The 23045-nt window shown below is 38.7% G+C and overlaps 1 protein-coding gene across 1 annotated transcript in view; it reads left to right on the top strand.

Annotated features, from left to right (window-relative positions):
• The window catches only part of Hmgcll1 (3-hydroxy-3-methylglutaryl-CoA lyase like 1), a 175457-nt gene extending 155453 nt beyond the window's left edge, over positions 1-20004 (top strand). The window contains 2 exon segments of the mRNA XM_087196005.1: positions 15833-15958; positions 19903-20004. Of these exon segments, the coding sequence (XP_087052131.1) occupies positions 15833-15958; positions 19903-20004 (228 nt within the window).
• The last annotated feature ends 3041 nt before the right edge of the window (positions 20005-23045 follow it).

Genomic DNA, 23045 nt, shown 5'->3' with positions numbered 1-23045 from the left:
TTCATTGTGATGACTTTCCATAAATAACCAGAGAGGCTCCTCTGTAAAGAGACTTGTGGTGCCATCTTTGAAAGAGTCTGTACTCATGGGAGCTGGGACTTTCTGGTGAACTAAACTGATATAAACACAGAGGTCAACTACTTGAGGAGAATGGACAAGATGTTCCTGAAATGTTTCCTCTCAATGTCATCTTTCTTAATCTGACTTTGACATGACATAGATAGAAAACAAAGTTCAGATTGAACTACCTGGGAAGGTTGCTCAGATTTGTGAGTGCTGCCAGAAAAAAAGGAACACTACATAGACTGGATACAAGGAATGCAAGTGGTGGAAGAACTGTAAAACTGAACTTCAGACAGAAAAGCAAAGCAGAGATTATCAGTGCTTGGATCAGAGTGAGGCCAGGCCCAGGTCTAGGAGGCTGGCGCTCTCAGGCACTGATCTTACACCTAGCAGCCCGGGACTGTAGGAGGGGGTCTTACAAGAGAAGCCACTCCTGGAGCTTAGCATTGTTAGGAAAACACCCCTGCAGTATCAGTGAGGCCCCATGGCAGCAGGATACAAGAAGGCCGTGCAACTGGAACTGGGCAACTGGGTTCACCATGAGAGGGCTGGAGCCACGCTCAGTTTGTCCATGGTCAGCAGAGGGGATTGGAAGCCCCAGAGGAAACACTCTGCAGGAGATACAGCCTGAAGTACTCAGACAGCAAGAAGTATTCTGGCTTCTCTTTTCCTTCAGAGCCTTCTAGGCTGACAGCTTGGGGAATGCAGCTCGCAGGAAAGGGGATGGACAAGGGAGACAGGCACCAGGCTGCTTGCATGCCTTGCTCTTTGGAAATCAGAGGTGCAATGGAGGGCTGAGGAGAATGCCTGTCTCTGTTTGCAGCTGTGTTGCTTTTGATGTGTGATGCACACCGAGAACCGCCCTGGCCTAGAGGACAGGCATGGTAGCCTTGCGAGTTAAGTACCACTTCCACTCATTGTTTACGCCGGAACATTTTTCTCCCATGGAATGTAAGTAAAACTTAGTGTTTGTCACCAATAAATGGTATACTACAAAAAAAAAAAAAGAAATCAGAGGTGCAGAGAACGCCTTTCCTCTTTCAGGGTGAAAGTGGATATTCCTGATTTGTATTCTTAGACAAATATTTGGCCCTATCTAGGGCTTTGTCCGTAAGGGATATTTGGCTTATTTTTCTTATTACACCATCTTGCAAATTTTTTCTATACAACTCTCTAGTCAACGAGTGAAATAACACCTGAATTGGACTGAAAACTAAAAATTGCTATCTGCATATATGAGTTTTTCTTCTCTCTCTCTCTCTCTCTCTCTCTCTCTCTCTCTCTCTCTCTCTCTCTCTCTCTCCTTCTTGTAGTACTGGGGCTTAAACCCAGGGTCTGTACATTAAGATCCATTTCCAGACCTTTTTTACTTTTATTTTGAGACAGGGTCTTCTTAAGTTGCTAAGTAGCCCAGGCTGGGCTTGAATTTGAATCCTTCTTACTCAGGATGTCAGAATGCTGGGATGAGAGTCATCTACCACCACACCTGGCTCTATATTTTTAATTTTAAAGTAAGGACGGCATTGAGATTTAGGTTTTGAGAAGTATTAAAATTTTTAAAATTCTAAGATATGATAAGGATAAATGCAAGTTTTTATAAGCCTCGTGGTGTTTGATAGCTTTGCCACTCACCAAATATGCATTTGGCATCCCTCAGTGAGAATCTTTAGCAAATTTGTTTCCTTTAAAAACATGGCTTATATGATTTCTTTCTCGGCTAGTAACAGTGGACATAATAATGGTCATGTGCTTTCGGAAGGCTGTGCTGGTGATCTTCCCACATAGTCACTGTGTCTTTGCTTAGAATTTGTCATATCTTCAGAGGTCAAAAAATTGATCTACCAGGGCCAGGGATTTAGCTCAGTGGTTTTGCCACCTGCTGCGCAAGCGCAAGGGCCTGAGTTCGATCCCCGGTACCAAAAAAAAAAAAAAGATCTACCACAGTAACACTACAGCAGTAGAAGCCCTAAGTATTCTAGTTGTACTTAATGTTATGGTTTGGATTGGGAATGTCCTCCCAAAGCCTCACACAAAGGTGATTGGATCTTGAGGGTGGAGTGCCTGAATGTGATGTTGGGAGGCGGGGCCTGCTCAGAGGAGGTAGGGTGCTGAGGGCATGACCTGGAAGGGTTCATCTCCCCTCCTGGTTTCTCTCCTCTCTGCCTCCTGGCTGCCATGATGTGAGTACTTTCGTTTTCCTACCTTCTTGGAAGACCTGGCATCAGGTACAACTCATACCCTATAAGAACATATTCAGGGCTTTTTATGGCCAGAAACTGTGTGCATCCACAATGGAGCAGCTACAGCAAAATCTCACTGACCTCTTGGCCTGTGTATCATGTGTGTCTTTTTTCCAATCCATTGTCTCCCTGGAAAATACCCCTTTCTTCACCATCCTCCTCTTGAAACACCATTCAAAGCCCAACTCAGAAGCAAAATACTGATTAAACTTTTCTCTCTCCCTGCCCTTTCCCCTGTCCCTTTCTTGAAGTCTGAAGAAGCAGCAGACAAGTCCCAGGAGAGATTTGGAAAGAAGTCTTTCTACCTGGCCCTGAAACTGAGCTTTACTTCTCACCAAACACATCTTCAAACATGATTATATTAATTATTTTGTGCCTCAGTTTTCTGAGTTATAAAGTAGGGGTGACACCAAAAGTTCCCACTCTCTGAATCATTGTGCAGTCTGAAGCACATAGCACAGTTCCCATTAAACGTTATTTAGGAAAAAAATGCACAGGGAACAAAGCAGGACCTTTGGAAAGACTGAAAAGCTGCCTGGAACTTGGATGTCATTTCTTTGATTCCATTGTTTTAATGCCCTTTACTTCAAATTGTATTTCTGTACTCCTCATTGTTCGTGGAAATGTCACTCATCATACATGATGATGCTCATCTCACCTCTCAGGAAGACAGAGGACTGGGTTGCAGTTTCGGTCCAGTCAGCTATAGTGAGGAGTAATAAAAAAGGCACCAAGAAAACAGTTTCCAGAAACACTTTCAGGACTCTCTCAAGAAAAGAAGGTTAAGAGAGAAAACAAAATAGGTAGAGTTCTACTCATCTGTCTCATTTACTTTTCTATCTTCAAAATGTAGGGCTGTGTGTTTCATTGTTCTCTATCTATTATTTATTCAATTATACTTTCAAAAACATTGGAATAATAACTTGTGTTCCAGATACTGTGCCATGCTGTATACTGAAGGTAAAAAGGGATGACAGAGAGTAAAGGTCTGATACATATGTGTATATATTTTATATATGATATAAAGTTCTGACATAAAGGTGTGAGAGAGAGAGAGAGAGAGAGAGAGAGAGAGAGAGAGAGAGAGATTTTGTTGCTTTAAATTTTTCCAAAAGTTTGGTCTTCACATTCTCATAAGGTCTCTCTGGTTTTGGAATATTGATAAAATTTTCATGTTTTGTCAAAAGCACTATTTTCAATTTTTCCTCTTGTAGTATCATTGATTCTTTATTTTTAATTACTTTTTAGTTAATATTAGTTAGCTGCATTTTTGTACTATTAGGCAGATCTCTCACTTACATCCAATTTGGAACTATAAGTTATTTAACTCCTTCTAGAGAAATTCTAGAAAAAAAAAGAAAGGAAAGGAAGGCCCATGTCCTAGATTAGCTCTATAGCTGATGAGCTATGTGACTTCTGTTGACTCCCTGAAACTCTCTGTAAGAGTTGTGGGAAGTTCTTCATTTTAAATCTATCAATAAATTGGTTGACCAGTTACTTGGCTAAATGATCTGGTTATAAAATTCAGAGTTTTAGGGCTGGGAATTTAGCTCAGTGGTGTTGCCGCCTGCCTTGTAAGCACAAGGACCCGAGTTTGATCCCCGGTACCAAAAAAAACAATTCAGAGTTTTGAAGATTATTCTGAAGAACAGTACATGGTGCCCTTACCTTTGTAGGCATATTTACACAATCTTCCTTAGGAATCTGTCCCCTCATTTTCTTCTTCACAACCCCATTCCCATTCCCTCCATTCATCTTCTCCGTGCATCCATAGAAGAGTATGGTGAGAGTGGAGGGACAGATTCCCAGAGAAGCAATGTCAAGGAGCCAGAAGGAGATGATCAACTCTTTCCTATACTCTTAACAGATGAACTCTATTACTGTGTTTCCCAGAACGTTGTTCATTCATTTTTCTCCAAAGTTTCAGGTCTTTGTTCTTTTAACATATCTCTAAACCTATCTGCCTGTCATCCCTTTTCCTGTTTCAAAGGTTATTTTTTATTAATTTCTTGGCTCATCATCTCCTTGTTTCTGCCTGAATACCCAGCTCATCCTCATCTATAAAGATTTTTCTCTGTTATTTTCTTTTCTGTGACATCATTATTTAGTTCATTAGATTAGCTCTGTTGTTCATGGCTCTCAAGTTAAATGCCTCTTAAATAACCTTAATCCTTCTCCATTCACATATCCCTTCAACTTCTTGCACAAGTCTTTTTCATTTACTGGCTGTGCCTCTTCTGTCTGCCTCTGTATCCTTAGCACATACTCCTTAACTCCATCATTCCTTGATTACCCTATGTGATAAGTATTTTTCCCTGAAAGAACTCATTGGTTTCTCAACTGTGAAGGGAACAGAAAAGTAAAATAATATTATCAAGACTGCACAGTTACCAAGTGACAGAGAAAATTCAAACAGAAATCTATCTTCCAAAACTGATCCTCTAACCACTGAACAGTTGACTCCAAGCGTCCCTTAGGCAGGTGTCATTCAACCAGTCACTTCTTGAATTCAATAAATTTGACAAAGTTGTCATTTTTATATTTCCTGTTATACTATCTTATAAAATTTAACAAAAATATGCAATATTTGGTCATCCCGTATTTAAGCAATTTGAGTGGTAAGTGATTAAGCGCCACACTGCATGCTCTCTACTGGCATTTAGTTGTGCTGTTGGCTGTACCTGCTGCAATGCTGAAGTGATACAAAATTTGTCAATGGCATCAATCCAGTGAACTCGCTTAGCTGTCATTTTCTTAACTATCTGCAGCATTCATCACTGGGGTCTAAGTGTTTAGAGAAAAGTTTCTAACGTGGCTTACAATGTTGAACTTGCTCCTGAACTTGTCTCTTTTAATAACTCATTTTCCTTCTCCTTCCTACAAAAAGTGAGTGTCCACCAAAGGCCAGGACCTGATCTCTGCCTTTTTTGTAGACAGGTTCGTTCAAACAGCTATCAAAACAGAATGTCAACATAAAAATATCAGATTTTTAAACTTATTTTTAATAAGTTATCTCTAAGAGATAACTGATTACCTAAAGCAGAAAGAGTAGCAATATATCATGAGATTACTTATGCAAAAGTAAAAGGAAGGAAAGCCATAGCACAGAGGACAGAATTGAGATTATCAGCTCCTCTTCCATGTGACTCAGTGCTGGAGAGCAAATTATAATTACAGATTTGTGCTGTGATCCAGAAGGCAACTACTAATAGTTTAAAGAAGACAAAATATTAAGAAATTATTAAGTAATAGAAGAAATAAAATGGAATAATAAAATTGTTTAATTAAGACAAGAGAAGTTATAAAAGGGGGGAAAATTAAAAGCAGAACAAATAGAGAGCAGCTTGAACACTGACAGATTTGAGTCCAATCTGGCTTTGGTGTAGCAGTTCTCTCTGCATATGCTGATAAAACACTACACTACATGTTTGTCTCTCCCTCATCTGAGAGCCCACTGCACATGTTTCTTGTCACTGGGCACCTTTGCTCCACGTAGGCTCTAGGACCCAGGCTCACCACTTCCTCCAGTCCCAATACCATCTGAGTGTGACTATTAAGAAGGAAGACATTCTAAAAGCCTTGTAGAAACAGCAACTGTCGTTCACGCACATGACATGGTCTAAGCCACACTCAGATACTCATACTCAACTACCAGGGCAGCCTGGTGACGTCACCCAGCTGAGAGTATGGAAGAAGAAACTGATGATGAAGCACTAGCACTATCTGCAATGCTGAAACAGTTGAGTCAAGGCTAACTTCTATACTTTAAAAAAGAAATCTATAAAAGTCATCTTGAAATTTCAAACAATACGTGTATTTGGGCTTCACAAGAAAAACATTCAGACTCTGGCATAGAACACTGAACTGTGCATTTTAAATTCAGGCTTCAGGCAATTCTGATACTCAGCTGTTCTTGTTCTCAGAAACACTGCATAAGGCGGGGGCCGGGGCTGGGGCTGGATCAGGAAATTTTGACATCCATCAGGTGTCGGGTTAACTCTAGTCTCTTGCCATTTGTGTGTGCAGGGAAACAGAAGCTTTGACATAATTTAGAAGTTAGAAGTGCAGAAAGTCAGGCACCAACTCAAGTTTGAATCATATATACTGGTTAAACTTTAAGGAGCACTGGGCTAATTGTTTTATGTCATTATATTAGAAATCATGGGTGGCTACTGGGGAAGCAAACTAATAGGTGGAGCTTCCACTCAAGAGAATGCAAAAATAGATAATGCTGATAGAAATCATCTAGAGAATTTAAATTTAGTCCTAGAAATGAAAGCCTGAGATAGGTCCATATAATTATGAGGGTATTGTACTGGCAGAAAAAGGCCATGATAGTGAAAGAAAAGCACCTTTAATAATAAGGGACTTTCATCTAAATTATGAATGGGATGCATTTATTATACAAGATTGAACAAAATCTAGAAACATCAACAGATTGGACCAAACATAGTAGTCTGCTCTTCTATCTTTTATCTTCTCATAACTGTTTCTCTAAACCATTCTTTGAAAATGCTTAACTGTTTCATAATAGTCTTAAGAAAGTCAACTTTCTTTTTTGTTGTTCTTTTTTCACTTAAGGACTTATTTCTAGTTTTACAAGTAATATTAGAGAGAACGCCCATCTTGGAACATAGATCCCTATCAATATTTTTGGATATTTGAGGAGCAGGCTTCCTAGAAATGCAGTTAGTAGGTGTTATGGCTTGTATTTGTATGCCCCCCTCAAACGTTATCCGGATATAAACTGCATGAATCTAGACTGTGTGACTGATTTACAGTCCAATGCTAGGCCCAAGGGCACTAGGATTAAGGATGTGGGTACTACCCATCCTAAGTAGTCTGAATATAAAAGGCTTAGAAACACACTGTTTACCCTCCCTTATTGCTTCTGCTACCATATGGGTATCATAAACTCCTCCGCTGTGCCCCTCTGCCATGCCACACTGCTTTGGATCCAGCTGATTAAAGACTGAAACCTCTACAAACTGTGAGCCAATAAACCTCTTCCCCTTTAACTTTGGGTGCTGGGTATTTTGTCTCAGCAAACAAGAGAAAAGTAACTAAGACACCAGGACAACAAACATGTACTTCAACATCTCTTGATAATGTTGTTAAAGTTTGTGGAAACTTTCAAAAAGATGAAGAAATTCTCATAAGGAAATGAAGACTTCCTATTTTTCAGTGCTTTCTTGGTAATTCCTACCCTGCCCCCTGGAGTTGTTCAAAGAGTTCAGTAAAGGAATGTATGCAACCCTTGGGCCACAGACCAGCAGCCCTGTGAGCCTTCACCTGGATGTACAGCGGCCTGAGCTCCGCCTCCTGTCAGGTCGGCCAGATTGAGATTCTCACAGAACCACAAGGCCTATTGTGGAGCATATGGGTGCTCCCCTGGGGCAACCTGAACCGGTCTCCCGCCCCTCGTCAATAGTGGAAAAATTGTTCTCCACAAAACCGGTACCAGGGGTCAAAAAGTTGGGTACCTCTGAGGTAAAATGTTCGGTAATGTGCTTGGTTCATAATGTGCGTTCATAAGGACTATTAATATGAGACAATAGCGTACAGTCGTTCCATTCTTATTCAGCCTCATACCAGCTGCACGAAGCAGGTCAGATCCTTTGCCTTTTGTGAGCCTCAGTTTCCTCATCAGTCAAACAGGCTTGGATTACTAACTGTGTCCATTGGCCTTGTAAACTTTCCATACATGAAACATAAAGAACAATTCCTGTGACAAAATAAGAATTTAATATATGTTTGTGAGTACTATTTACTATTTTCTCAGTCCTGCTGAAATTGAGATCTTCCCTTTTTGCATGTTTTTCTGTTTTCTTCTGCCTTTCTATGTGCACATTCTCATTTATATGTCCGTGTGAATGTAGCAAATAAATGTAAGAATATACAGTGATCCATCTCCTCAGGTAAAGATGAATGGGGAATTTAGGCAAATCTTTTTCTGAAGATGAGAGATGTTACATAAAACCATTAATAATTACTTTAGGGATTTTTCATTCCTGACAATATGTATCACTTTCCATTAATGTTAGTTTTGTTGAGCCTTCATTCCAAGCACCTACCTAGAGAGGGTAAGCAGACTGCACACATGAGCAGAGCTCTCCAGGTTTATCCAGTGCTGGGACCAGGACTTAGTGGCCTAAATTTTAACTTCAGGGAAAGAAGGAGCCAAAGAAGACACTTCAGACCTTTGAGAGGTTTTAGTTCTGTTTTTGTTTTCCTTTGTTTTCCTTTTGAACTTAGGGAAAACTAGTATTATTGTGATAATAGTAAAAGACTTCTTAGTGACAGAAAAAATAAAATAATTTTAATTTCTCTTGTTAAGTTCCATGAACTATAGGACTTTGTATGTATTCAGTCTTTGACATATAAAATCTGCTTCATAAACCCTTTAAGTCAAGGGAAGGAAGAATAGACAAAAAATGCTGCATATACTGAACACAGTTTCATGTGTTCTGCACCATTAGTAAAATTACCCTTACCTTAAACTCAAGAAAACTATCAGTTGCTCAGTATAAAACATTTTGTTGACCTGCTTGCCATTTTCTTGGCCTGGAATACAGTGGGGGTCCCAAATGCTGACCTCAACTTGGTGGCTTTTGGTGCTACATCGCCACCTTGTGGTTATTCATCTAAGGCAAGCTAGATTTAAAATCAAGTCAAAAACCAAATGCTTTGGGGTTTTTTGTTTTGTTTGTTTGGGTTTTTTTGGTACCGGAAATCGAACTCGGGACCTTGCACTTACGAACCAAATGCTTTGTTTTTGTGATAGGCAGCACAAAAAAATCACACTTGTGGTGTCTACTCACACACACACACACACACACGAGGAATCTGAGTCTGAAAGTAGTGCTTTGCACTAGAAGAAGAGGCAAAGGGGCCAGAAATGTCTTTCTGAGGGTAATCTTTAATTGTGAAAATCTCCATGATAAAATAGGCTAAGTGGCCCATTTATTATTTTCAAGTACATGTTAAATTGGTATAATTTCAGTAGTAAGTGTATTTGTGTGTATATATATTTCCCTTATTTACAATAAGTAATCTATAGAAAAAAATTTTTCTTTGCAGTCTGTTGGGAACTTGTTTACTTGGTATTAAAAACTATTTCCAATGAGATAAGGAAATAAATGTGAACCAAACATACATAGTAAAAGCAAAATTTCTTATAGGATCATGACTAAAAATTTCCAGCTTGCTTAGGAAGAAGATATAATTTTATTTATTTATACTTTTTAAATTAAATTGCAACTGATACATAAAAACATAAAGGAGTACATATTTATGAGGTAGATACCATGTAATGTTTTGATACATGTATAAATTACATAATGTTTAAATTGGGTTAAATGTATTTATCTCTTCAAGCATTTATCATTCCTTTATGTGAAAACATCCAAAAGCCTTCCTTCTGGCTGTACAAAATGTACATTATGATATTGGTATCTATAGTCACCCTACTGTTCATTAGCACACAACTACCTTCTTGCTCCTATATACTTGTAACTTAGTACTCATTGATCTACCTTTCTCCATCCCTCCCCCAACTCCTCTCTCTAGCCTTTGAGAATCATCTTTCTACTATCAACCATATAAGGTCAACTATCTTAGATACACATATGAATGAGTGTGTACAGTACTTATATTTTACATAGAATAATCATCTGTAGTTCCCTCCATCATGCTGCACATGACAGAATTTCATTCTTTCTATGGCTCAGTAGTATCCCACTGGGTGTATGTACCACATTTTGTTTTTCCATTAATCGGTTAATTTTCACTGAGGTTGTTTCCATTTTTTTGGCAGATATCTGGTAAAGGCCAACATAATTGCAAGCATATATGATTTAGAACACAGATAACATCATTGAGAAGTTCTTTATTTCTAGGAAATAGAATTGCACACTTAATAGAGGAGAGAATTTAGGGTATATTGCATAAAATGAAAAAAATTAAAGTAATGTGACTTTTTTGAAGAGAGCCCTTAAAGTGAACTAATATCTTAGTATTCTCCTGTACAGGTAACACAAATTTTAAAAAATGGTTTTAAAAATTGGTTTCTTCATCTTTAAGTCCACATATTACTTTTAGGATTGATCTCATTAATTAATTTCAGTAGAGCTTACCAAGAGGTAATCTTTGTCCAGAGCCAATCTGATACTAGGGAATAGGAAAAGAGTGTTTTCCAAGTCCTCTCTTACCCGGTGTGTTTCCTTTTACCAGAGTATGTCTACAGGTCATCCCTGCAGTGTCAGACCCTAGAAAAATCATTTAGATGCAAAAAATGTTAACTTAGGAATTCAGTTTCTGATTTAGTCAAAATCATTCTCATTTATTTACTATTATATTGCTATAGTCAGGACATTGGAAAACAGACAAACAGAATTAAAATAAAAGAAATCACCTATAATCACACTACTCATGAGTACCTGTACTGTTAGCATTTTGCTATGTTTCATCCAAGTCTTATTTTTATTAAAAAAATGTATCATGACTCTATACTCTGATAACATTCTTTAACCAATTTCTCTCCTTTAATGACACATTTATATGCCATTTTTCATTCATCTTATAGGTACATCTTAAGTAGTTTAAGTTGCTACCATTTTGAGACATTTGAATTGTTTTAAATTTTCTTTCTAGAATAACATAACTACAATGAATCACACATAGTGTGTGTTGTATATCATGTACAGCATAATACTGTCTCCCATAGATGTTCATTTGCTTTTATTTCTTGTCTAATTATATACTTGGAATTTAAAAAGTATTCCTCAAAAGAGCTGTGATGGGGAAAAATAACTCCCAACCTGCTGGTTGTCAGCTGTGCTGAGATTTCGTGTCTCCCAAATATCAAAGAATGAGTTTCTAGGATGAAGGAGGGTAAGCATAGGAAAGGCTACTGAAAGACAGGGTGGGTGTCCCAAAAGGGGTTGGCCACAGGGGCTCTTTCTCCAAGAATGTTTTATAGAGCAAAATTGCAAGGTGGGTGCAACATGAGTCAAACTACACTCATCCAGTAGGATCACAAGTATAGCCACTTAGCTAAAACTGATTCAACAGGGACCTGAGGGATGTAGCAAGGGTGTATGGAGAGCACTGTTAACTTCAGTTATCTGTAACTTCTAACATAAAAAGAACAAAGGCATCTTTTGGAGAGGGATGAGGAGGGATGGGAGGATGGGTCCAGATGCTCTGGTCACCCACCTAGGCATCTGATGCCTACCTGGACTTACTGGGCCAAATGGTGTTAATTACAGTCCTGTTTTCCCTTAGGGAGGGATGCAGATTTGGCCATTGTGTCTCCATCTTGAGGCCTTGCCTTCTTCGGATGTGCTTCCAGCCACAGTTTTGATGTGTTCTCATCTTCTGCACTGACTTCCTCCCTTAAGGCCCATTCCTGCCTGATGCCTATTAATTTTAATCTAATTTAGCTATGTATAGTTGAACTTTCTTGATAAGGAATTTCTGGGACAATAGTTATTGGCAACTTTAAACAAATTATCAATTGTTCACCATAGAAAATTCTAGTTTATATTCTTACTCATGTGTTTGCCTGTTTACCTTCAGTTCCAAAAATGTACCATTACCTTTTTGATGATCACTGATGTTTAACATATGAGGAAAAGTGCACAAATAATAAAGGTGATGAATTTTCACAAACATGGATTACCAGTGTAGACAACCTGGTTCAGCAGACAGAATGTTGAGTGCTCCATGGAAGCTCCCCTAAAGCCCATCTGCAGGTCCACATGGAGAAAAACTATCATCTGTACTTCTCTTTTGATCAGTGTTGTGTCTTTTAGGACTTTATCTAAAGGGAATCTTGACGTGTGCTCTTTCAAGCCTGACATCTTTAATGTAACTTTTTGTTGGTGAGATGTGTTTGTGTTGTTTATGCTCTAGACTATTTCATATTTCATTGTTCTACAATAAACAATTTAATGTCTGATATTTTAAAAATTCCTTGTCAGTCAGAAATTATAAAGTATCATAGTGTTACAGTTCTTTTATAATTTTTAATGTGAGGTTGAGCATGTTTTCATGGCCTCACTATTTATTTTGCTCTAGTGACATTGGCCATTTACTAGTTCTTTGTGACACTGGTTGCTTCATTTTGAGTAAATCTTTCACTTTTGCCCAAACAATTGGTCACATTGGCCTTTACTTACAATACAGAGTGATTTTTGTTTTTTCACTGTCTCCCCAAATTCCAATTAAGACCCCAAACTATGCTGTTTTGATAAGGTAATACATTTTCTTTCTGGGTCTCCTGTGATTACAGGCTTTCAAACTTCAGTAAGAGCAAGAGCAGAATGCAAGAACGAGCCATCCACACAGTGGGCTGATGGATGCCATCCTCCCCACTGTGCCAGTACCTCTCCCTTGCTTCACTCCATACATTTGGAGGCCTTCCTTCAAATGCTGTTTTCCCTGAAATGCTGACAAGCCATAGTCAAATTCCTGCTGCCCCAGGGCAACCCGGCATCTGTAAAATGAAAGCTGACTCTGGCCCATGACTGATAAGGGTGATATGGATGAGAATTTCTGCCTCAGAGGCTCCCACAGCAGGTTACACATGCAAATCACCAGTGGCCTTGTTAGAGAAGTATCAATTTTAGTCTATGAGTGAAGAAAATCCCTATTTAATCTCATGGCAGACTCCACAGATGGGCCAACACCTTGGTATTTACCTTTTTCAACTACTATGCAGTATTACACAAATTGCTTATTGCGTGTAATTTTTATTCTTGCTATTTTGGTTTATAGCAAATGTAAGTTATCCCATATGTACATACATAGCTGGTCACTATGAACACCTGCCTATGATTGAGCTCCTAAAGTCATTATTTGAGAAGGACTGTGGACAATGGGAAGAGAGCTGTGGAGCCCTTCCCATGTTGAAGAGTATAATGAGGAGAAATGGAGGCACAGAGCAGTTTCTCTTTGAAAACCTTCCTCAGATGCCAAGGAATACCAGGGGATATTGAACACTAGTTCTGCCCTCATGACCCTTGGTGAACATTGTGTGAAGTTAACATTGCAAAGAAAATTCTAGATAATGATTCAAGAAGTGTGGTTCCCTTGGCATGCCAAAAGGACAAAAGAGCTAATTAAAAGAGCTCCCACTGACCAAATACTGAATAAGTTGAGCAAGAAAACATATAAAGAATTGTTTGGTTATAACTCAAAGTACAAAATGAATGCCTATGAATGCCTATGAGCCCCTATTAATATAAATGTCCAAATAAATAACTGAATAAATGTAAGAGAACAGACAAATCTGTCACACAGAAGACTTACAAATGATTGATGTAGTTGTTATCAGTCTTTCAATGTGAGTTGCACCTGGCGACTTGTTTCAGGGAGCAGGAAGGGGAGAGGGAGGAATTCCAGAGCAGACACGGGGCAGATGCTACCTTTACCAGGTGATTAAGGTTGACATCAGCGGTCATATTCACAACAGTATTGTATATCCTGGATGTGATGCTTTGGTAATGGAGCTCCACCACTGTGGTCTTCCTTCCAAAGTTTTGTAACTCTAGTCTGATTATGGAAAAGAAAACCAGACAAGCCTGAAGGACACTGCACAAAATGTGCTACCTCAAATTGTCAAGAAACTCTCACAGAGCAGAGATGCCTCAGAAACCACGAATACTGATGTCAGGTGGACTGCTGCTGACTTCTGGAAGCAGCGAAAGGAACTGGCTTAAAAATGCCTTTAGAAATGTCATTAGGATTGTCTAAAGAAATATGAATAATGCATGAATTTTTGTTGAAAAGTCGATTATCTGTTCATTAGTTATGACAAATATACTATAATAATGTAAAATTTGACAGTCTTGCCTTAGCCAATCTTTAGTCAGTCTTCTAAACTTTCTCCCATGACTGTATGTGCACTTTCTTCAGAAATCCAACCTCAACAATCTCTGCTAAATCCGTTTATTTCAGCAAGGACCACCCACCCTTCTATATCTAATGCTTCTCTCATCTTCCACTATCCCCCAGGTAGCGATTGACCACCTGGCCCATCTTCAGAAAAAAAAAATCTTGTTAGGCTGGTCTAGTTTAAATCCCCTCACTCCTTTTGTTTTCTCTTAGTAATTTTCCATCACTGACCCCAACCCTGCTTCTTGGCTAAAAATTCCCACTTGCTAATGCTGTATTTGGAGTTAGGCCCAGTCTCTTGCACTGCAAAACTGCATCCCTGTAGCTATCAAAATAGCCCTGAATAAAGTCTTCTTTACCAGGCTTTAACAAATATCGTTGAATATTTTTTTTTCCTTTAGCAGATGGTAAAAGTAGAACTGAGGAGTATATGGAAACTCTCTGTATGGCCTTCACAAATTTTTGAAAAGCATTCTAAAGTAGAAAGCTCATCAACAAAAGGAACAGTGGATGGGAGGAAGTAGGAACTGCAGCAGCTGAGATCTTTTCAAAAATTAAAATTCTCTGGTCTCAACCCAGACACCTTGGGAGTGCAGCAGCCATTTGTGATGTTCTGCCCCCTGGAGCTTCTCATTTTAGATGAGGCCATGTTACTCTTCTTTCAATGACCTAGAGTGAAGAATTTTATTAAGTCCTTCTACAACTTCTGATGATAAGACTTTCACCTTTTATGGCAGAAAGACATGGTTGCCTCTTTGCTTCTCATACTGCTACCGCCTGATCTTCAGCTATCCCCACCCACTTTGCTCTTGTATCTCCAGCACACAGTCCTCTTCCACCTCCACATTTTACTGCACAAATGCTTGCACCAACTTGTGTACTTCCAGAGGCTGTGAATCAGGCAGAGTGTGAGTTCAATACTGATAGGGGACTTCACTCACATGTGAAGAGATTGGGCCAATGTCTTGATTCCTCTATACCTGTTTCCTCTCCGTGGGTGATAAAGACTATCTTCTTTATGGGTTTTGTCAGGATAAAAAATGTGACCTGGTTTCCTGCTTTCTACATATCTCTTCACTTCTTCCAAAGGGGAGAGTTTTGTGTGAAAAATAATGGTTCTGTGAAGGCTGGATGAGTTGAGATATGCTATATTTTAAGCACAATTACTACACTCCACCTGCACCCACCCCATACACAATATATCAATCTTCTAAGGCACCTTGATTTTGATTTGGGGTGTTGGAAGTATTTCATGTTGTTTATGTCATTCCTTTAAGAGAAAGCTAGGGAACTGGAGAATATGTATAACCTTGGAGTGAAATGACTTCAAGATCTGCCACCTACAGAGTTGTGTTGCTTAAAAAAAAGAAAAGAAAAAATATTCATTCTGATGCAAGATTATTCTAGTTCTGGCAATCCTTAACAGGGTTTCTGTTAGTCTAAGAAGAGAAAAGACTGGTCAGAAAAGAAATGAGTACAGGGAATCATTGTAGAATTAGGTGGGCCACTGAGAATGTTTGGATAAAAGGTTCAGATTTTGCTTACTTGCTCTTTGCCACAGGTTAAGTAGAAATGAAACAATTTCCATGTAATAAGTATATAAGCCTCGGGTGTTTTGGTTTATTTTCCAGATGGGAATTAATGTGGTAGACTCCGTGGTGTCAGGATTAGGCGGTTGTCCTTATGCAAAAGGCGCTTCAGGGAACGTGGCCACCGAGGATTTGATATAAATGCTTAATGGCCTGGGGCTCAACACAGTAAGTTACTTTAACATATTTCAATATTCCTGCTTTCCTTGCAGCTTCAAATTGGAATGCTCCTCAGATTTGGGAAGCAAGGTTGAGGTCAAAGTTTTATTACCTATCTGCTATTTGCTAAAATGCACAGTGGGAAAATACAATAATTTTTTTGCAAGGGTTTTATAAACTAACTATTGCTACAGCCCAGCCACCGATAGTGCTACTATTTCACATGTTGTGTTATGAACTCCAGAGTACTTTTACATATGGTGTCTGATTTGATTTTACACACTTAGTGAGTTAGAGCCTGTGTTTTTGCTATTGTGCTTGCCGAGTCTTGCAGTTTTGTTATTTGCGGGGTTGTTTTTCTAAACAAGGAAACTGAGATCTTGATGGTCTCAGGTGACAGCAAGGACTTGTGGACATGAGCCCATGGCACTTTTCAATTGATCAGTGGGAGAGTGCAGCTCAATACTACTTAGCACATGAGACATCGGATGGCAATTATCTTTTTTCCAAGTAGTACCTGAAAAGTCATGTGCTGTGTGATCACATCCACCTCTAATGTGTAAATTTATAAGTCAGACTTCTTTAGGGGAAAATATAAACAGGAAGAAAATTTCCCAGATCACTAAACAGCCAAGGTGTTTTCTGAGATACAAAAGCACCATCTGGATTACAAGGTAAATTTTCCCTCTCCACCTCGTATTGCTCCTCCTTCTCACTCTGGTCAGAACGATGCTCCTGAGACACTCCATGTCTTGCTGGCCCCGTTCTCTCCCCCCTTGCACCCTGCTCCTGACTGTGCCATCACCAGGAACAGTCTCATGCACATGCTCGATTTCACCTGGACAGTGAGTCACCTCCATCCCAAAGGCGTTTTCTCCCAGGGTCTCCCTGTCCTGAGGTGCGTTGCCAGGTGCCCCCAGTTGTACTTCCTGCTTCCCTCTCTGTCTTTACCTCTGAATGTGCCACAGGCTATATCATAACCTTGTTTATTAGTTCAGCTTCCTGTGCAGCCAGAGAGCAATTATTATAGCCTATTCATACTTGGTGCGTGTGACATAAAGATGCTCGATAAATATTTATTGAGCTTTCACTTGGCACCAAATGCCAACAGCTGCTATCTATAAACACCAAAAGCTATTGCTTTTCTCTGGTTAAGAACAAATGTTGTTTCATTTGCAAAGTAGCTCAATCATTTCTGACAGAAGGATATGACAAACTGGAGAGAAAGCCCTCTTTTCCTGGAGTTTAGAAGAGCAAACTGAACTCCTTTGACAGCTGATACTAAATACTTGTCAGGTCACATTCTGTAACTGTGAGGTACACATACAGGCAAGTCTGGTCCTAAGAATTTTGCAGTTCAAGGAAGATCATGGCATTGAGTAGTTACCGTAAGCCAACAAGTAATCCAAGCTGATAAGACAAATTCTCTATGGAATCTAATCTCACCGTGCTAACCGTGGACCACTAGTTTGACTTCAAAAACACTGTGGTTGCTTGCTCTTTCCTTGCTGTCCCTGTTATGGAGACACCAGCGCAGGTGCTAATCACCTTCCTGAGTGCTCATCTTCACATTGGTGTGGCTTCAGACTTGCCTTAGATTTCATCCTCAATGTTGTCACTGAAGGCTTTCTGTCAAATAAATGTTTGAATGTGCTGTGCTTCTGAATGAGCAGCCTTACAAGCAAGATGTGCTCTGTCATACTCTAGCCAATTTATATCTTTGCCAGTTCAGAGGTGTATTTCATGTTTTCTCCACAAAGACTAAGGTGCGTTTGTTCATCCTCCTCCTGTACACCGTGGCATTTTTGCCCATCACCCTCCACGCGCACCCTGACATCCTTCAGACATCTCCTGCAGCCCCTCTTGTTGCCTGCTGTCTCCCACGTCCTCTTTCCTCTCCATGACTCATACTCTCTATTTACAACTCTGAGCCTGACTTGTCCTTCCTAGCAGCCTTCCCGGCACATTCTCTCTATCCTTTTCATCACGGCTTGCTTGCTCCACACTTCTGCTTCTGTAATTACCTGGACATAGCTCTATTCGCAGCTTTAACTATAAAACAGAAGTTTCTTTCCCCGTGTTTGTCTTGCCCATATGAGCAAAAATTTCTGAAGACAGAAACCACATTCTATGTGAGGTTATGGAAACCCCAGAACTGCTAACGATACATGAGACATATTTAAAAACCTGATAGATGATTTAAAAATACAGGAAATCCAGCCATGGTGACACATGCCTGCAATCCCAGCTACTCAGGATGCAGAGGCAGGAGGATCCCAAGTCCAAGGCCAGCCTGGGGAGCTTAGCGAGACCCTGTCTCAAAATTAGAAACAAAGTGGGGGGAGGGGGCTGAGAGGCTGAGAATGTAGCTCAGAACTCCCTGGTTTCAATCCTCAGTACCTACAAAGGAAAAATAAATTAGGTGTCATCTCATAATAATAGCTGTTAATTAAAGAATGATAAAGGCCAAAAAGAAATTCTCCTGGGGATGATATATCATCAAATTCCATGCATAATTGTTATAAATGGAATTCTTGGGAAACAAAGAACGTTAATAATTTAAATCTCCCTGTGAACCCTTGCTGAATGTAATTCAGAAATGAAAGATGCTTGCAGCTAGTTATTTACCAAATTTAAATCACAACAAATTAAGAATGTTAAACTAAATTGTACCTGCTAGATGATCCATCAAAAGTCATTACTAACACAAAACAAAATTATCATACCAAAGTGAACATTACTACCCTAAAACCAACTCTATAATGAAAAAGAAATAATAAAAATCATTGAGAAGTATCATTTAGGAATATTTTTCTTAATCATTCTTAACAAGTTAAATACACTACAAAAATAAAACATTATTTCTAGAAAAAGTGATTAAAATATCTCCATTTTCTGAAATGATCATTTTTATAAAAACCTTTATGAACACTTATATTTGTCTATTTTAGGGGAAATTCAGACTTCCAAAAGTGTTTTGATATCTTTTTTTTTTTTTTTTTTTTTTGGGTACCAGGAATTGAACTTGGGTTCTTGTGCTTGCGAGGGAGACAGCAGAACCACTGAGCTAAGTCTCTGGCCCCATCCAAAAGTGTTAATAACTGCTACTTAATAGCAAAAGTGGCTGCATATATTTAATTTTGAGCCCTTATTGCTTCTAGTCCACATTGAGGGTGAACATAGAAGCTTATGAAATGTTGTGTGAGGGCAAATCTGTGGTTAACCCACCTAATACTAAGACAGCAGAAGTGCTAGATGTAAACTTTGATAGTGACCTGCTGTTACCTGAGGCCCAGAGATGAGAAGCATGCTCTGATGTTGGCCTTTATACCCGACTTTGTATCTGTCATCCATGGATTTACCTAAGCCTTTGTTGATCCTATATATACTTCCAGCCAGAACAACCTCTCAGGCAAAGAAGTTCCAGATGTGTACTAAATACGATTTCATTTTATCTAACTTCCAGCCACTTCCTCCAATGTTGTATCAGTAATAGTGACTGAATGTGCAAAAAAATTATGCATTCCTTTTTTCTGCAATCTGTAAGTCTGTATTCAGTTTGTTCTTTTTTATATAGTAAACATACTGGGTTTCTTTCTAATTCAGTTCTGATCTATAAACTTCTTCAAACCATTATCAGTTAGATTGTGTGTTAGTGTTATTTTGTGGATTATTGTCTAAATCCATGACTGTCCTCCTGAATTACACTGTTATCCAGGTGTGTCTACCTTATGATATTATGGAAGTGAGATTCAATATATGTTTTTTCAAGGTACAAAAAATATGAAATGCTGACTATATTTTACAAACAATAGTTTTCCCCAAGTAGATAATGAGCAACACAATATTTAACAAATTTAAGTTGATAAGCAATGACTCATAAAGTTAAAAGGCATTTGTTTTTGTCTTGTTTCTGATTTCCCATCCCTTCTTTTCCTTCTTATCTTGACCAGGGTGTGAATCTCTACAAAGTGATGGAAGCTGGCGACTTTATTTGCAAAGCTGTGAATAAAACTACAAACTCTAAAGTAGCACAAGCGTCTTTCCATGCTTGACTTGAATATATTTATGAACTAAGATTGAGATGATCCGTTTTAGCTACATAGATTCATCTGATAATCAATGCTAACTCATTCTCAAATGTGAAGTAATAGACAAGAGTGGAAAAAGAAGACACTTTTTTTTTAACTTTTTTTTTTTTTGGTACTGGGGATCGAACTCGGAACCTTGAGCTCACGAGGCAGGTGCCAGAACCACTGAGCTAAATCCCCGGCCCAAGAAGACACTTCTATAAAGATTTTGCCTGGATAGACATGAAGTCAGTGGGAAACAATAGCAGCCATCAGGTAAATTTGCCAGCTGAAGATAAATAATAAAACTTGTTCACATCTTTTTGAACTGGAAGAAAAAAGGCTACTCTTTGGTCTCCTAGAAATAACTCTTTAATTTAGTAGATGTAAAAATGGACATCAGGTTTTCCCAAGTATCATGTATGTGTTACTATCTAATCGAGCTAGCTTAGCACAGGGTGTGCACCATCAGTAGTTCGTGAGCTCCTGTGCAATGTGGCCTTGGCCCTATGTGTTAGGCCCCTGGCTCTCAACTTTCCATTTGCCAAGTCAGTTACGTTATGGACCAAGAGCCAAATCTCCATCTGACCCTACATAATTTTTAGCAATAGACCTCTTATATTTCAAGTGTGGCTAACATCTGTTAACTATTTCAATGACTTTATCTTGTTCCAAGAAGCTGTGATCAATGGCAAGATGCCATATCCTGGATACGTGGTGTGACCTCCCATGTTTGTTACATGCCTCCAGTTTACAGACTTTACCTTTCATTAGTTACAGTTACAGTGGTATTGCTCCGCTACTGAGAAATTAGAAGGTATGGTTTTTGACCAGATGTCTCATCTGTACTGATGAGAGCAGGTTGATATATGTACCATTATCTACTTTCATAGTTTTAGTTAACTTCCAAATTGCTCAAGAAAATATTACTCAGCTCCTAAGAACTTTAAGACAATATTTAATTCATAAAATAAACTGTTTTCCATTGACTTATGATACAGTATTTTGATTAACTAAGATCTTTTTCGGTTGACTTTTTAATGATTATTTTTTAAGATGAAGTCGCAGAAATGTTGTCTATTGCACTAAACAGCATTGACAGAGATAGCAAAAAATTAATATATCAAAGATTGAGAAAGGGTAAAAGGGGTTTATATCAGGAAAAATGTTTCTGTAACTTATGCAAATCATAGGGGGACTGTATTATTACATGTGGATCTAGAACGTCAGTTGTATTATTTATATAGACTTCTCCAATAATACTGGGTGATCTTATCTTTGAATGAATTTTAATATAAATTTAAATATGAAAGTGAGTACTGTGAACTACTTAGGAAATAGTCTTCAAAACCATTAAAATAAAAAGAAATTCAAAAACTAAGAGAAGTACTAATTACAACTAAGTTACCTTTGTATTAGTACATATTTGGAGTACATAATGATTACACTTTTTTGATGAGTTGGTACATATACAAAACACATCTTGATTCCTTTTTTCGTACAACTAAGTTATCTTTAAAGATAGACCGTAAGAAAAAGTCATAAGGGAAGCATATTGTTAACTAACAAAATCAAAACTATGTTCCTGTGGAGGAGGCTACCTTAGCAGTTTGTGATGTGGTTTTGGAGAAGGGGCTTAACGGGATGGTGATTTTCCCGAGTCCTGAGAGCAACCCTGTCTGGGTTGGGGTTGGGAACGGGGGACAGTACACCAAACATACAAAATTGCAGCTGGTTCTGGACCTGCTGTAGCATGTCTCCTTGGTCTGTTTCTCTCTTCTAGTTCATGCGTTGACACACTAGGGCAGTTACAGGGCCCCTGCACCTGTGTACACTCTGGGTTTGTATCCCACCACCTGAGGAGACTGACTTCCTCCCTCTTCTAGAACAGTGCAGTCTTTGTTTTGAGATATTTGGAAAAGCATATTTTGATGTAAGGGGATCCTAGAAAGAAGGAAGGAGGAAGTATTGCTGTTTTGAAATAAAAAACATGGACTCTTCAAAAGACAGGACAAAGAGAAAGCTCAGGTGCAGCCTGGAACATGGTACCACACCTGTCTACTGATTCCCTACTGATTCCGTCCCATAAGTGCCTCAGTGCTACCTCATCACATTCACCACAAGAAAACTTACACTTTTGCTGGCCATGGTGGTGCATGCCCGTAGTCTCAGACTGGGGAGGCTGAGGCAGGAGACTACCACAAATTCGAGGCCATCTGGGCTACACAGTGAGTTCAAGGCTGATCTGAACTATATGCTGAGACTCTGTCTCAAGAAACAAAATAAAACAAAACAACCAAACAAGAAAGAAAGCTTATATGTTTTAGATATTTGGGATTGCTTTCTCTTCCTCTACCTAACTTCAAAAGAATTTATTTTCTAGTTGAGGAGGCATTCAGATAAAGTCATAAGGCAACCTGATGTCCATAGTTTCCATCCCTTATCAAAGTTATATTTCACCAATTGGGAGATCTTGGAAAACACGTATGTTGATACCAGGCTTGGCTCTGTGGGGAGAGTTTAAGAATAACAAAGTAATTACAACTTTCACTGAAATGCAAATCACAATAATCTTTTATAACAACAAAAAATATTCTGTGCTCTAGAACCTGTAAAATATTTTATCATGTGTATGTGTTAACTATTTATTATAGGCAAATATCATAAGACTAAATTCTTTAAGCCATAGAAATTTTCTTAATCCTGTGACATGAAATTCACAAAGTAAATAAATTGAATCTGCCCATAAGTTGCAAGGAAGATGCTGAATTCTTCTTCTATATTATTTATTCTTAACACTGTGACATTTAATAAATCGCCTTTTATATCGCCCTGTACAGTTATTGATTTTATATATGTGTATCCTGTATCTCCTAAATGATTAACTCCAAATATGAGTCCCAGAACTATTTAGGGTTGAGTAAATAAGCCATAAATATAATCCCTATCACAACTGTAAGAGAAAAAAAAGAAAAACTAAAGTCTGGGAACTTCCAATTGAAGGAATAGGCAGAGGAAGAGTTACT

Source organism: Heterocephalus glaber, unplaced genomic scaffold, assembly GCF_053883595.1.
Source record: "Heterocephalus glaber isolate CG9 unplaced genomic scaffold, H.glaber_assembly_v1.0 deba00001610, whole genome shotgun sequence".
Taxonomy (NCBI): Eukaryota; Metazoa; Chordata; class Mammalia; order Rodentia; family Bathyergidae; genus Heterocephalus; species Heterocephalus glaber.
This window is presented reverse-complemented; position numbering and strand designations above follow the sequence as displayed.